A 13,332-nucleotide genomic window follows, 5' to 3' on the forward strand; every position below is an offset into this window, starting at 1 on the left:
CTCCGCTCGCCGCTAACATACGATCTATGCGATCCTCAGCGCGCCATCGCTGACCTTGCCCTGCTGCCCCTCCCGATTGCGCCCGACAATGGCGTTACTCGGCCTGTCGCTCATCCTCGCATCCGTCATCTGGGTCGCCATGCGCAAGCCCGGCTGGCTCCCCGCTTTTTTCGCCGGCCTATTGCAGGGCCAACCGCCATCTCCTCAACTCCGGGAGCTGTCGTCACCGCCATCGCCGTCGCGGGAGGCACGGGAAGGTAGTCAGGAAAAATGTGCTGCAGCTGCTATCGTCGATGAGGCTAGAGACACAGCCCATGTCAGTCGCAGACGCGACGCAGCTCAGCAAAATGCACATCACCACCCGCAGCTGCGCGTGATCACCCCGGACGCCACAGATCGAGATGGCCGTCCCTCCTCATCCAGCACGGACGATGACGGCCAGTCGACCCCCAAGGCAGGCCCCGTCCGTTTGGGGGACGGCAGCTTGAACTCGATGCCGACGTTTGTTCTCTCCACTCCAGACGAGTCTTCCCGCCCCGGGATCAGTCCCAGCCCCTCCGGCCGATCACCATCCTCTCAGCCCACTCCCTCAACCTCAACCTCATCCTTATCCACAACAAGCCCCTCCCCCTCAACGCTAATGCCCCCTCCCCCACGTCCGCGACCCTCTATCCCCCGACCGACTCTTCCCCTCCCCAACCGCGCTCCCCCTCCCCAACCGTCCCGTCAGCCAGGCTGCTCGACCCTGGCCCCTCCCCCTACTGTGCCCTCTGCCTCCCTCTCCCCTCAGTCCTCTAAGACCAAGTCCTCTTCTCGCGCAGTAACCCTCCAACCAGGCCATTCCCCCCTAGACTGGGCGCGTCTCACCTCCTCTGCCGCAGCCCAATCCGGCTTGTTGAGGGGCTTACCTCCGGGGACGCCCTACATCCGAGTGACGCCGTCGATGCTGAAGCAAAAGACAGGACGTAAGGGCAAAGACGCGTGGACGGTGCTGGGGGGCAGGGTTTACAACATCACACCTTACTTGCCCTTCCATCCAGGGGGCGAACCAGAGTTGTTGAGGTGTGCTGGGCGGGACGGGACGCGGTTGTTTAATGAGGTGCATCCGTGGGTGAATTGGGAGGGGATGTTGGCTGCGTGTTTGGTGGGGATTTATGTGACGGAAGAGGAGGAAGGGAATGTTGTGGGAGGGGGGATTGAGGGGGGGAATCCGAATCCTATGGAGGAGATGGATTAAAGGAGGGGTAAGGGGGGAAGGGGAGAGGTTGTGTGGAGGGCGTGAAGGGAGAGTATCCGACATCTGGATAATCAGGTCTACATCGATATCAACAGGCATGAGAAAGTCGATTCGGAAATCGGAGCATAGACGGTTGCATAAGTTAGCTGCTTACGAAAATTTGATGTTCGCAGCATGTGAACGGAGTTTGCGGGTATGGATTTCGTACATAAACCACGCAAAGCAGTATACCCACCAGAGGTGCACATACGGATTTTCAGGATCCGAATACAAATGAAGATGGCATCCCAAACACCCAGCAACAAGCCTGCCTTTTGATTAAACACTATAACCTGTCCTTCATATGTACAGCCACAGAAAAGCTCCTCTCTAACAGCTCCCAACTTAGAGGTAGAGCAAATGGGCCATGAGCTTACCTCCTCCTCCCAAACCTAAACTTCAGCTCATCATCCTCGCTCTCCTCCTCACTCCCATCATCCTTCCTCCTCGTCGCCAAGAAACTTCCTCCTCCCGACGACCCTTGCTTCTGCCTCTTACTCGCACTCTCCCCCCTAACACTCCCACTCTCCACAGACATCCCCCTCCCAGAGGCAGTTGACTCCCCACTGACAAATGACCCAAAAGGCCTCTTCCCATTTTCATTCCTTCCCGCCGCCGTACCAGATCTGGAGAAGGACAGGGAGGATGAGCCAGGGGCGAGGGTAAGCTGGATCTTGGAAGAGCCGGTCGAGAGTTGGGATTCGCGGTGTTGCTGGGTCTGGGATTGAGAGCTGTGTGCGCTTGAACGTAAGGCATTGGCTCTCTCGGCTGCTTTTGCGGCACGGCTGCGGGACGGCTCGGATGCGGGGATGACAGAGGGGAAGGAGGAAACGACTTCGGGCTCGGAGTCGGAGATGGTGTCGATACCGGGTGCGTGGGGTGAGGGTTCGTCTTCATCTTCGTCGCTGCTGTCGAGGGTGAGGACTGTCCGGCGAGGAGCAGGTTTTGAACGCTGCTTTGCTGCTGCTGCTGAACTACCTGGCCTCCCAACCTCCTTCTCGTTCTCCTTATCCTTCTCTTTTCCCTTCCCACTCGCGGCAGCAGCAGCAAACCCACTCCCATCCCTAACACTCCCGATCGTAGAACGCTCCTGCGTCTGCGTCTCCTTTGGTCGCCTCGGCACTCTCCCCTCCTCATCCTCGAGCCAATAATCATCCCCAATCCCGTACTCCTTCGTCCTGACCTCCTCCAACGGCACAATCACACTCTGTACCGGCATCCTAACCCCAGTCTCGCCCTGCCTCCTAAACCTCTTGAAATTCTTCCTTCCATTCCATCTCGGATCCCACCTCCCATCCGCAATATCCTGCTCCCGGGTACGGTTAGGCCCATGAGGCTCCGGTTGACGAACTTCAATCTCTTCGATGATATGCAGCCGGCGGATGGCCGCATAGTCGATGTCGTCGTCTCCTAGTTGGGCGAGACGCTGGCGTTCGGCGGCTGCTGCGGCTTCGGCTTCTTCGCGGCGGCGCCGGGCTAATTCGAGGACATTTTCTTCATCCTCTTGTTTAATCTTCTTTCCTTTACCCTTGGCTGTGGTTGCAGCGCCCTTCTTGCCCTTGCGAGGGGGCGATTCCTCGACCATTTCAACATCTTCATCTTCTCGCTCGGGTTCAGGTTCAGGGAGAGGGGGGACAGGATCTTGCCCGGCTTCGATGCGCCGGCGCTTGACTGCTGCTGTTATTGGCGCGATCTCGTCCAGCAGAGCAGAATTATCGTGCTCCGGGAGCGGCGATAACACACGCTTGCGATGCGTCTGACGAGTGGTACGGGTATTGCAAGGTGCCTCTTCTTCCAGCATAGGCTCCGAAGGGGCAAGACTTGGCTCCCTCTGGGAGACAAACAAACTGTCCTGTGACGCAGACGGGACCTGGGGGAGCGCTGGTACCTGCGTTGAAGACTGTGCTTGCGGTGTCTCTATGATGATATCGTCATCATCAAAATCGAACCCCTTAAACCGGCTGCGACCAGTTCGTCTCTCACGTCTGTGCGGTGCTGGGGCAGATTCTTCCGTCGCAGGGACCTCTGCCGAAGGTTGCAGCTGCTTCGGGGCGCTCTGCTCGACCTCCTTGCGGTCTTCGACAGCAGGCCTAACCTTCTCGCTACTCTGAGGCTCCACAGACGCCGACACCGAAACAGGCTGGCTCATCGCCTCCAAAGGCCTCCTCAACATCGACGCATCACAAGCCAGAATCGCCTCCAAAAACTCCTTTTGATCAATCGGTCTATGGTCCAGCTGCTGCGCGAACTTCGTGAAGAACTCCGCATACCACGCAGAGTCCTCCCCTTTCGGGGTATACCGCACAACCACAACCCCCTTCCCCTCGCTCCCATCCTCAAACGACCCCAATCCCTTTTCCCCCGCAACGCTTTTGACGTACCGCACGAATTCATCAACCCTCGTCCGATTAGGGACAACCTCTTTAAGTAAAGCCTTGCCCTTACCAGCAGAAATGGCAGGGAATAGGTTATCGTACTGCTTTTTCTCGTAGAAAATGAATGTATACCCATCAAACACCTCCTGCCTTCGCGCGTCTGGAGCGTATGTCTCTGTCGTATGATTCCCTGGTTCCTCTCCCCTCGGAGGCAAATGATCAAGCGGGTTGGGCCAATTGGCCTCAAAGTCCTGTTCTAGTGCGCTGCTCGCGCCCTCCTCGCCTTCGGGGATTTCTGTTGCTTGGACGATTGCGTTGATGAAGCTGTCTGTGACGATGTATCGCCCGTTGATCAGGGCTTGTAAGCCCTTAGATGTGTTTCGCTTTTTGGAAACAACGTGTGTGGTTGTAGGCTCGTACTCAGCTGAGTACTTGATATCGAGCTGCTCGAGGCTGTCGCGTAGGTTGGTCCAGGGGTCGGCGCGGAGTTCTTTAGACGTGAAGGAGAAGCTGAGAACGATGGGGTGCCACCGGATCCTGTGGCTGTCAGCAAGCCGTTGTATATATATGCTTAACTCAAACATATCGTACTTCAGTGTCTTGGGGCACAACCCAAGCTTGATTTCGTTAACATCCTCGGTAAGCGTCGTCTTCTGCCCCCGGATCTGGACGCCGTTCACCAGCGTGCCCTTCTTCGATTCGAGGTCCTCGACTATGACATTCGACCGCGACCGGAGGTTTCGCTGCGCAGGTTAGCCTTGCGCTTAACTAAATCAAACTCTCTGAATACATACGCCACCGCCTTCCGGAACATTGTCGATGTGGATGGTGAGGTGCTTCCGCGAGACGGTCTTGTCGGAGATGGTAAGCTGGCCGGCTAGACACATAATCATGTGTCAGCTTCGTCGCGCATACAACCCGAAACTAATTAAACATACCCTCAGCGACAGTACGTCCAAAAAGGTACGTCTTACCAGGCCGCAGCCAGAGCCTTTTGCCTGTTGAAGCTTTAGTTTATGTCCCATACACGTTCAGTCCCATAATCAAGGCCGTCGCGCACAACTCACCATCAAACAGCTCACTCTCGAGAATCCACATCTTGATCGGATGCTAAACGAAATGACCCGAAGGCAGCGAGGGGTTTTGGCGTGCCGCGGCGAAAAGGGTCCTAAGGGTCCGATGGCAGCCTAGATTTGACGAGTGGATCGCGCTTAGGACAAAGTCGCCCTCGCCTGCCCGCGAAGCGCGTCATCCGCGCGGTGTCACGTGACTACTTTTGTAAGTGCCCTTGGGACAATGGGAACTAATCAGTCAAATGATGCAATGTGTTCAAGTTGAAGAGTTCTAAAAAATGCCGTAAAGCTTAGAATATTTGGCCATGATCTTATATGGTAACTCCATTGTAAAGCAAACCGCCGCCGTTAAATGCTGATATGACGGCCCCCGACACTCACTTAGCATCAAGATCAGAAGCTGGAGAAGAAAACACCGTCTGTCTACGATTGGAGATATATCTTGCCATCAGTCAAATCTTACCTGAAGAAATACCCTCGTAGTGTAGAAGCCGACTCGGGATGAAAGGTTGCTGGCACCCAGCATCTCGAAATCAAGCACATATGCCGGCGCCTACGGCTCATGCCAGAAAATGAGCTTGAACGCTCGCCCCTACAACGCATGCATCAACAACGGATCCAAAGCCCTCAACTCCTCCAAATGCTCTCTCCACTCCTTCATCCTCTCCTCAATCGTCCCAACCGCTTTGACACCAATCTTCCCCTCTTCATATCGATACGGTTTTCCATCAGCCCAACACTCCGTTTCCTGTTCTTCCGGCACCTCCCCAGTCATGATATATGCCTTAGCCAGCTTATCCGTACAGCTCGACGGATCCGCCGCCGAGGCATGTCCATACCCATGGTGGACAATCAGCCTCGCATTCCGGCCCATCTCCTTCAACAATCTCCGCCCGTTGCGAAGCGGCGTGGCAGGGTCATAGGTTTCAGCAATGAGCATTACAGGATGTCGAAGGGTATGGTTCAGATCCCCGCGGTAGACGCCAACCGGTTGAGGCCAGTATGGGAGGAAATGTCGACAAGGCAAGACATTGTAGAAGCGGGAATTGCCAGCGATCCAGTTTTTTGTGGTCATATTCATCCATAGCGAGGACCACCAATCAAAGTCATCAGGTTCCTTGGCGTCGTAGGAGTCTGCACATATGACGAGGGTGCCGAGCTCGGCGTCGGAGGGGCGAACGGGCTCGAGAGAGCAGGGAGTGGTGGGGTCATAATACCAGAAGGACCTTTCGAGGAGGGTAGCGGCCAGGGTTGAATTGCCTGCTTCGAGATCGTAGAGGGCCTGGGCGAGGGTTGGCCAACTCTTGGGGTTGTACATCGCTCCGTAGATGTTATTGACGAGAGCTGAGTATGTCACTAGCGTCGCGCCTCTAGAGGGGAGATACGCTGGAAGAGGACGAGCAGCAAGGGAAGTCATCAACTTCTCCATGCGACTCTCCAGCTCTTGTAGTGTGACAGGACGCTCGCCTTTCCCCTTTGCCAGCACGCAATGCTCCGGCCCAGCCTTCAAACACTCCCCAAGGAACCCATCCCTCCACGCATCCGTAGCATTATCCAGCGCCGTCCAACCAAACCCTCCCCTCATCCTATGATCCCTTACGTACTCTGTCCCATCTAAAATCAATCTTCCAACATTATCCGGGAACATCGCTGCATAAGTCTGCCCAATCCCCGTCCCATAACTGACTAAATACCCCGTCAACTCCTCCTCCCCCAGCGCATTCCTAATCTGCTCCAAATCCCGCGCAACCATTCCCGTCCCCAAAAACCTCGCCAAATCACCCTGCCTCTCCCAGCACGCCTGCATCACACCCGCGTTCATCGCATCCGATAGCTCAAGCTGCCCCCTCGGGTTACCCGTTACAGCCCGATGCTGCGACTTCAACAGCGCCCAGTGATCCCGACTCGCATCATACGGGAAACACTCCACGGCCGGCAGCGATACATTCACGCCTCTTGGGTCCCAGCCAAGCACATCAAACGCGCCGTCGCTCAGCCGGGCGCTGATGCGTGCTGCTGCGCGCCAGGCATAGCCTGTGCCACTGCCGCCGGGTCCACCGGGATTGATGATAATGGTGCGGGAGCTTTTCTTGCCTTTGCTGGTTGTGGGAGGGTCGTCTAGACGGGCAAGGCCAGAGACTTGGAGCTTGGTGATAGCTAGACGAACGATGCGCCGATCGGAAGAGTTGGTATAGTCTAGGGGAACGTCGAGGTAGCCGCAAAGGTAGATGCCGCGGTCTGCGTAGGGGTCATCATGGCCGTGGGAAGGGGAAGAGCTGTTGTTGTCGGGTTTCTTGGGAGGAGTCCAGCTCCAATGGTCTGGGTTGGGGTCGAACCGAGCAGCCCAGGTCTGCTCGGGGAAATTATCGTTGAGAGACGGCGGTACGGTGTTTTTAGTGCAGGGTAGGAAGTGAAATGGGTCACCTGGGATTGGAAATGTACCGTAAGGTGAGGTTTGTCTACTGGGTGAATCGGGATGCAAGCCATGAAGCCATCCGAGCTTTGGCGAATGATGAAGTGTTGTCAGGAAGGCCAGCCCACAGATGGCGAGTCCGACAATAGTCCAGTCACGTCTCTTCCGGCGAGATGGGGATTCTGGATATCCCACTGGGACTGACAACTTTCCCATCGGTTTGGTTGTTAATGAGGAGGTTGAGGCGTCGAGCTGTTGAATGAGCATGGCTGAGGAGTTGGCTTGGCGGCTTCATGCGGGGCTTTGTTGATGTTCGAGACCCCTGCTCCTCTACTGTGGCTCACCAACCACCTCGAGAGCGTCCCTGCAAGATGACTTCTGTTAAGCCCCGATCCATGCCTACTGTCCAAACGGAGACTCTTAGCGATCTTTCACAGGCCCTAACATTCATAACGCGCCTAATGGTGAGTCGGCGACACGAGGCTCCCGTCATCCCAGTATTGTCAAAGCGGTGAAAGATGGTCTCATACGCCTACCTGTCTGTCTGTTCAACCCCGAGCCGCATCACAGCTACCAATCTTTGCAAGCACCTCGATTTCCCTTCCAGTTGGATGGTGAATCATAACCCTGAATCACAGAAAGGCATCCGAAGCACAGATCTGGCGCTTAAATGGGTCTCGGTGCGACGCCCGTACCCTTCCAGGCAACGGCAACACTCCGATTGACCAAGCAAGCGCCAAATCAGCTGGAGCAAGCGGTTGTTGTCGAATAGAACGAGCTGCGCTGGCGCCCCCAGCCCTTGTGGCGCCTGTTCCAGGACCCACATGGCTTGCAGGCCCACGAGAACCTCCGCTACAAAAAACCCTGATGACGTCATACCTAACCCTAAAAACGCCTAAAACCCCGATCAGTGGTCCGAAGCAATCAAGCTCGATTGCAGGGTCTTGGGTGCTCGCTTGACAATACCTATGTAGCTTTGTTGATTTCTGCTTCCGAACCGCCGTGCTGTGGGAAGCTAGCTTGAAAAGCTTTAGACCCTTTTTCTTGTCCACGAATCTACCTGCAACGTCCCACTTTTGCCAAGCACTGTTCAGAAAAAGTGTGGCGATGAGCTTGGGTTTGGGTTCTCAAGGGCCGGGATCGTCGTTGCAAGCAACACGTCATCCCTGCCAGCGCTGCCCCTCCCAACCAAATCGGGCTTCGCCTGTCACCGGAGGTCGCCAACGACGCATTCCAGTGGCTGGTATAAAAGCTGGGAAACACCTTCTTGCTCCATTCCCGCGTCGCTTTTTGTGTAGATCTCTATCGCAGCAAACTAGCTTCCTTTCGTACCTGCAGCGTCGTCAACACTCCTGAAAGCACATCCAGACATCATGACGTCCCTCAACCGCTATGTACCATACGTCCTCGCCGTATCGGCACTCTTTTGCGTTATCGAGCTGGGCTTGACTGCATACAGTGAGTACCTCTCCATGTTACCAGATTAGCACAGTGCAGTAGACGACCAGCCTGGACTAACCCCGCGCCAGTCGTCTCCCCATGGGGAGCACCTAGCTCCATGGAGTTCATGCTCTTTAACTCAGTATGGACACTGCTCGTCCTCGCTTATATCGGTCTGGTCCCGATGTACGTCTCGCGCTACTATCACCGCCAAGCGGGCCTAGCTCTTAAGTGGATAACAACCATATTCTGGTTCGCCGGCTCGATCGCTCTGGCTGCGTTCTGGGGTGCCCCGAGATGCTATGGCAACAACTACTGCAACACTGTTGAGGCGGCCTGCGCCTTCGGCTTCTTCCTGTGGCTCCTCTTCTCTTTCATCACTTTCGTCGACACGGTCGACTATCTGCGGGGCGCTAAGGCCCAGCCCGCAGCGGCCGTCTAGGGGGGCGACGTGGTACTGGTGACGATGGACAGGACCAACGAGGAGACGAAGCCGACAGAAGAGGAGAGACCATGACCAACGGAAAACTGCGATGGTTGGGCCGCCATGGGATGGCACGGTAATGCTTGGTATAAAATGGGGGAATCGGTGCTTCAAAGGGGGTTGGGAAGCCAAAGCTTGTTTAGTACAAATTGATACCCCAGCGACGATTGAATACTTAGAGGACTGGTTTAATCTCCGACATGATTTTGTATCACGCTGTCATCGGCTACTCAATGAGCACATGCCCGGCCATAACCCTAACCCTGTCTCATGCACAAGCTCGTGCACGCTTAAATGCATGTGTAAGTGCTGGGCATTCTTACGTAATCCGGAAGCCACACGGATCATAAGAGTCACCGGCGAAGCCTCGCGAAGCCAGCAACTCAAGGACAACATTTTTCCCCACCTCGCATCTTGGGCTTGCGACTCTGGTGCTCACTTCACGCTGTCCTTATCGTCAAGTGAGGTTCGAAACACTCTAAACCACATCGTAGACACACAGAATGGGCAAAGTACACGGCTCTCTTGCCCGCGCAGGTACGTCTCCTCTTTTCTCGTGCAGGATGCCAAGACTAACGTATGCTCTCAGGCAAGGTCAAGTCGCAAACTCCAAAGGTAGGACCTTCGTAGCTCTGGTCAAGAAACGTAGAATGAACCAAATGTTGGAAACATTGATTCTGACGGCGAGTATCTTCACGGTGAAACAGGTTGAGAAGCAGGAAAAGCCCAAGAAGCCTTGCGGCCGCGCCCGCCAGCGCGAGAAATACAACCGCCGCTTCGTCCACACCGCCGTCACCGGCGGCAAGCGCAAGGTACGAACCTTCGCTCTATCCAGGACAGGTTTGTCGTAGCAGAGGACGGCACGACTAACAAAACTTGGGATATGTAGATGAATGTGAACAAGTCTTCTTAAACTGCCTTGGGGAGAGCTTGACATGGTTAAAGGTGTTGTGGGACGACACCAGTGCAAGGCGTTCGGAATGTGCATTTTCATCGGCGCTTGACTCGGCCGGCTGGCTTTGGGATATCGAGGTCATCTTCCATTTTGCGTTGTTCATCTGGTTTTCTCGATTCCTAGGCTGCATAGCGAACTGGCGTTCCGGTCGTGGAATCAAGTGGTGGCATCATCTGGCTGAAAACAAATACAAGCCAATTTGGGCTCAGAAATGGTTTTCCTAGATGACTGTGACATGTCGCCATGAGAAAATTGGTGATTTTCCCTATGCTTCTGCCGTTTTCAAGACAGTACCGCACTTGTTCAGTGAGCGCTCACAATGGCATTTGTTAAAAGCTTGAGCCTCTTTGCCGGTCCACCGTTCACCCAGTGGAAAAGTGGGTCGGCGCACAATTGTCCTTATCAACTTATCAGTGAATTCATCCAATAATATACTTTATTCTACTCCAGCCACTGCAGGCTTGAATTGTGAGGCCCCACACATCTTCTTAGGGTTGGCTGCTTGGCGCACGAGAATTTCCCCCAGGCAAAAAGCTCCCCGCAGCCGGAGAAAAACGTCGACCACGCCCAAGTGCTTGACCGATCCCACACGACAACAACGACCCCGTCTTTTCGACAACAGACAAATCGCGAAAATGGCTGATCGGGGAACTGGTGCCCGCGGTGGCGGCTTTGCTTCTCGGGGTGGTGCTGACCGTGGCCGTGGCCGTGGTGGTCCCCGTCGTGGTCGCCGCGGCGGCGGCAAGGGCGACGAGAAGGAGTGGCAGCCCGTCACCAAGCTTGGCCGTCTCGTCAAGGCCGGTAAGATCAAGAGCATGGAGGAGATTTACCTCCACTCGCTCCCGATCAAGGAGTACCAGATTGTCGACTACTTCCTGCCCAAGCTCAAGGATGAGGTTATGAAGGTGCGCAGCAACGAAACGACGGTTTTCTGCTCGATTGGGGCTTTTAGGGAGGTTTGGACGGATCGCTGATGCTCGTTTTTCTTTCGAAAACTACAGATCAAGCCCGTCCAGAAGCAGACCCGTGCCGGTCAGCGCACTCGCTTCAAGGCCATCGTCCTCATTGGCGACTCCGACGGCCACGTTGGTCTCGGCATTAAGACCTCCAAGGAAGTCGCTACTGCTATCCGTGCCGCCATCATCATCGCTAAGCTCAGCGTTATCCCTGTGCGCCGCGGTTACTGGGGTGCTAACCTCGGTCGCCCGCACTCTCTGCCCGTCAAGCAGAGCGGCAAGTGCGGTTCCGTCACCGTCCGCGTAAGTTTTCCAGGAGAAATGAAGAGACATGGGCTATGGAGTTGGTGTCACACAAGGGTGCTAATTGGTTTCTCCCAGCTCATCCCCGCTCCTCGCGGTACCTCCTTGGTCGCTTCTCCTGCTGTGAAGCGCCTGCTCCAGCTCGCCGGTATTGAAGACGCCTACACCTCGTCGTCCGGCAGCACCAAGACCCTCGAGAATACTCTTAAAGCTACCTTCGCTGCTGTTGCCAACACCTATGGCTTCCTGACTCCCAACCTTTGGAAGGAGACTAAGCTCATCAGGAGCCCGCTGGAGGAGTACGCCGACACCCTTAGGGACGGCAAGCGGTATGCTCACTAAGTGGGTGGTGCTGGATGAGGGTGATGCTCAGTCTGGCGGGATCGGTGCTTTGGGGCGTCTGTGGGTTTTGACTTTGCATGGGCTCCGGCAATGGCATAGATTGAGGCTGTCGGAATATTAGCACGATCGGCCTGAATCAAAAATTTCACGATTTGTCTACGACGCCTTGTCGGTGCTCGAGCAAAATTTATGGGTTCCGTGCGTCTTGTGGAAATTCATGATCGTGTCGGGGCTGGGCAATTACGAGTTTTCTCCTGAGTAGGAGATGGCACTCGGGCTGGCTGATCCCACATCTATCTGCTCTCTCGTTCGATGTTAACGGTCGTTCTGAGAGCTTCCGGTCTTATACAGGGGACGTGGGCTGGTGTCCGCAGTAATTCCTAGCCCGTCGAGCGTAATAAACCCAAGTCCTCGCTCCCAGATAATGGGCACTTTGTTTTCATGTCTTATTGCTCGTGTTAGCTTGTCCTTGCCTCCAATAGTTTTAAGTTCATTCCGTTGTTTTAGTTGTCTCTTCCATCTTGCGGCCTCAATCATACGTCACGAACCTTAGTTTGCTCCCCTGATAATGTTGGGTGATTTGTCAGTTTCGTAGAATTAGAATGTAAGTTTGTGGCGGTGTACTGCTGGTCTGGAGGAGCTCACGGCTCTGGCAGGAAGGATGTTACCACTGGCAACCCCTCAGGAGAAAAATGATAGTTAACATGAAGACAACTACAAACCCAGGTACGCCTCAGAACTACTGCATGAATTTGACATGCAAGGAACCTTCAAGCACTTCCAACTTCCGGGTTTTTATAAGTTCCAAGCGACCTTTGACACAAGGCCAGCCGACTCCGTTGAAATCCAAGGCATGTTTGTCCTATATTCGTAAACAACAGATCTATGCTTTACTATGTGATCAGTCTGATAAACGTCAATCCGTAATCCAAAAGACAATTGTTCTATCAACGTTAACCAGGTAAGGGTGCGTTGAGAACATTTGTCACTTCTTCCTATCGCCACATCAACAAGAAGCATCGAACTGGATTACTCACCCTCTCCAGTAGCTTCTCTACCCGGGGGGAACAGTCTGTGCCGCTTAGACTGGACTGTAGCAATACCTCCTGAAACAATTCAAGATCGATTGCTGACGTACCACTAGCAAGTAAGAAGAGAACTTAACGTACATGGAAATTGTGAATGCTTGCTGAATTCAAGCCTCAATCTGGACACTTTGTCCAGTGCCAATTGGCAAGATGGATTAATGCAAGAGAGGGAGGCCGGATATCGGTAAGAGCACTGTCCGACAAACTTTGTGATTACAATCATTATCATCCTCATCTTCATCTTGGAAAAGCTTAGACCTGGTCCATGCAAGGACTATATAGGACGTTATCTGACTTCTCGGGTGGTTTAGGAATTCGCAGCAAACCTGAAGCGGCAAAGTTACTAAGGCAGAACCTGCTTTTGGGGCAGTCGCTTGAAGATTTCTAGATGGAGAGAAACGAGTGTTGACGATAAACGGAGACACCCGGGAAAGACATCGCCTGATCTAACGGACTCTAGCAAGTTAGGCAGCGGAGGATTAGGTAACCCCAATGTACTGTCATCATGACGGAATTGACTTCAAACCAAGGCATTCAAGTCGGCAGAGGACTGCGTTCAATATCCGACGACTGCTAGACACGCTTGGTCAAGTGGTTGGGTGATAATCTTAAAGTGATCCCCCTGGC

The 13,332-nt window shown here is 54.4% G+C and overlaps 5 protein-coding genes across 5 annotated transcripts; 3 read left to right on the forward strand and 2 right to left on the reverse strand.

Moving 5' to 3' along the window:
- Positions 1–88: 88 nt before the first annotated feature.
- Positions 89–1,237, forward strand: CTHT_0047870 (putative heme-binding protein; the record flags this gene model as incomplete). Its single annotated transcript, XM_006695089.1, has 1 exon — positions 89–1,237. One exon carries the CDS (start codon positions 89–91, stop codon positions 1,235–1,237), a length of 1,149 nt encoding a protein of 382 aa, XP_006695152.1.
- Positions 1,238–1,649: 412 nt separating this feature from the next.
- CTHT_0047880 (uncharacterized protein) lies at positions 1,650–4,749 on the reverse strand (the record flags this gene model as incomplete). The annotated part of the gene is made up of 5 exons (XM_006695090.1): positions 1,650–4,188; positions 4,243–4,394; positions 4,446–4,528; positions 4,590–4,649; positions 4,719–4,749. The coding sequence occupies 5 exons, from the start codon at positions 4,747–4,749 to the stop codon at positions 1,650–1,652; spliced, it is 2,865 nt and encodes a 954-aa protein (XP_006695153.1).
- A 567-nt stretch (positions 4,750–5,316) lies between these two features.
- CTHT_0047890 (uncharacterized protein) lies at positions 5,317–7,404 on the reverse strand (the record flags this gene model as incomplete). Its single annotated transcript, XM_006695091.1, has 1 exon — positions 5,317–7,404. One exon carries the CDS (start codon positions 7,402–7,404, stop codon positions 5,317–5,319), a length of 2,088 nt encoding a protein of 695 aa, XP_006695154.1.
- Positions 7,405–8,510: 1,106 nt separating this feature from the next.
- CTHT_0047900 (uncharacterized protein) lies at positions 8,511–9,019 on the forward strand (the record flags this gene model as incomplete). Its single annotated transcript, XM_006695092.1, has 2 exons — positions 8,511–8,595; positions 8,667–9,019. The coding sequence occupies 2 exons, from the start codon at positions 8,511–8,513 to the stop codon at positions 9,017–9,019; spliced, it is 438 nt and encodes a 145-aa protein (XP_006695155.1).
- A 1,632-nt stretch (positions 9,020–10,651) lies between these two features.
- On the forward strand, positions 10,652–11,617 carry CTHT_0047910 (40S ribosomal protein uS5; the record flags this gene model as incomplete). Its single annotated transcript, XM_006695093.1, has 3 exons — positions 10,652–10,921; positions 11,018–11,275; positions 11,354–11,617. 3 exons carry the CDS (start codon positions 10,652–10,654, stop codon positions 11,615–11,617), a joined length of 792 nt encoding a protein of 263 aa, XP_006695156.1.
- Positions 11,618–13,332: the final 1,715 nt, after the last annotated feature.

Source organism: Thermochaetoides thermophila, assembly GCF_000221225.1.
Source record: "Thermochaetoides thermophila DSM 1495 unplaced genomic scaffold scf7180000011819, whole genome shotgun sequence".
Taxonomy (NCBI): domain Eukaryota; kingdom Fungi; phylum Ascomycota; class Sordariomycetes; order Sordariales; family Chaetomiaceae; genus Thermochaetoides; species Thermochaetoides thermophila.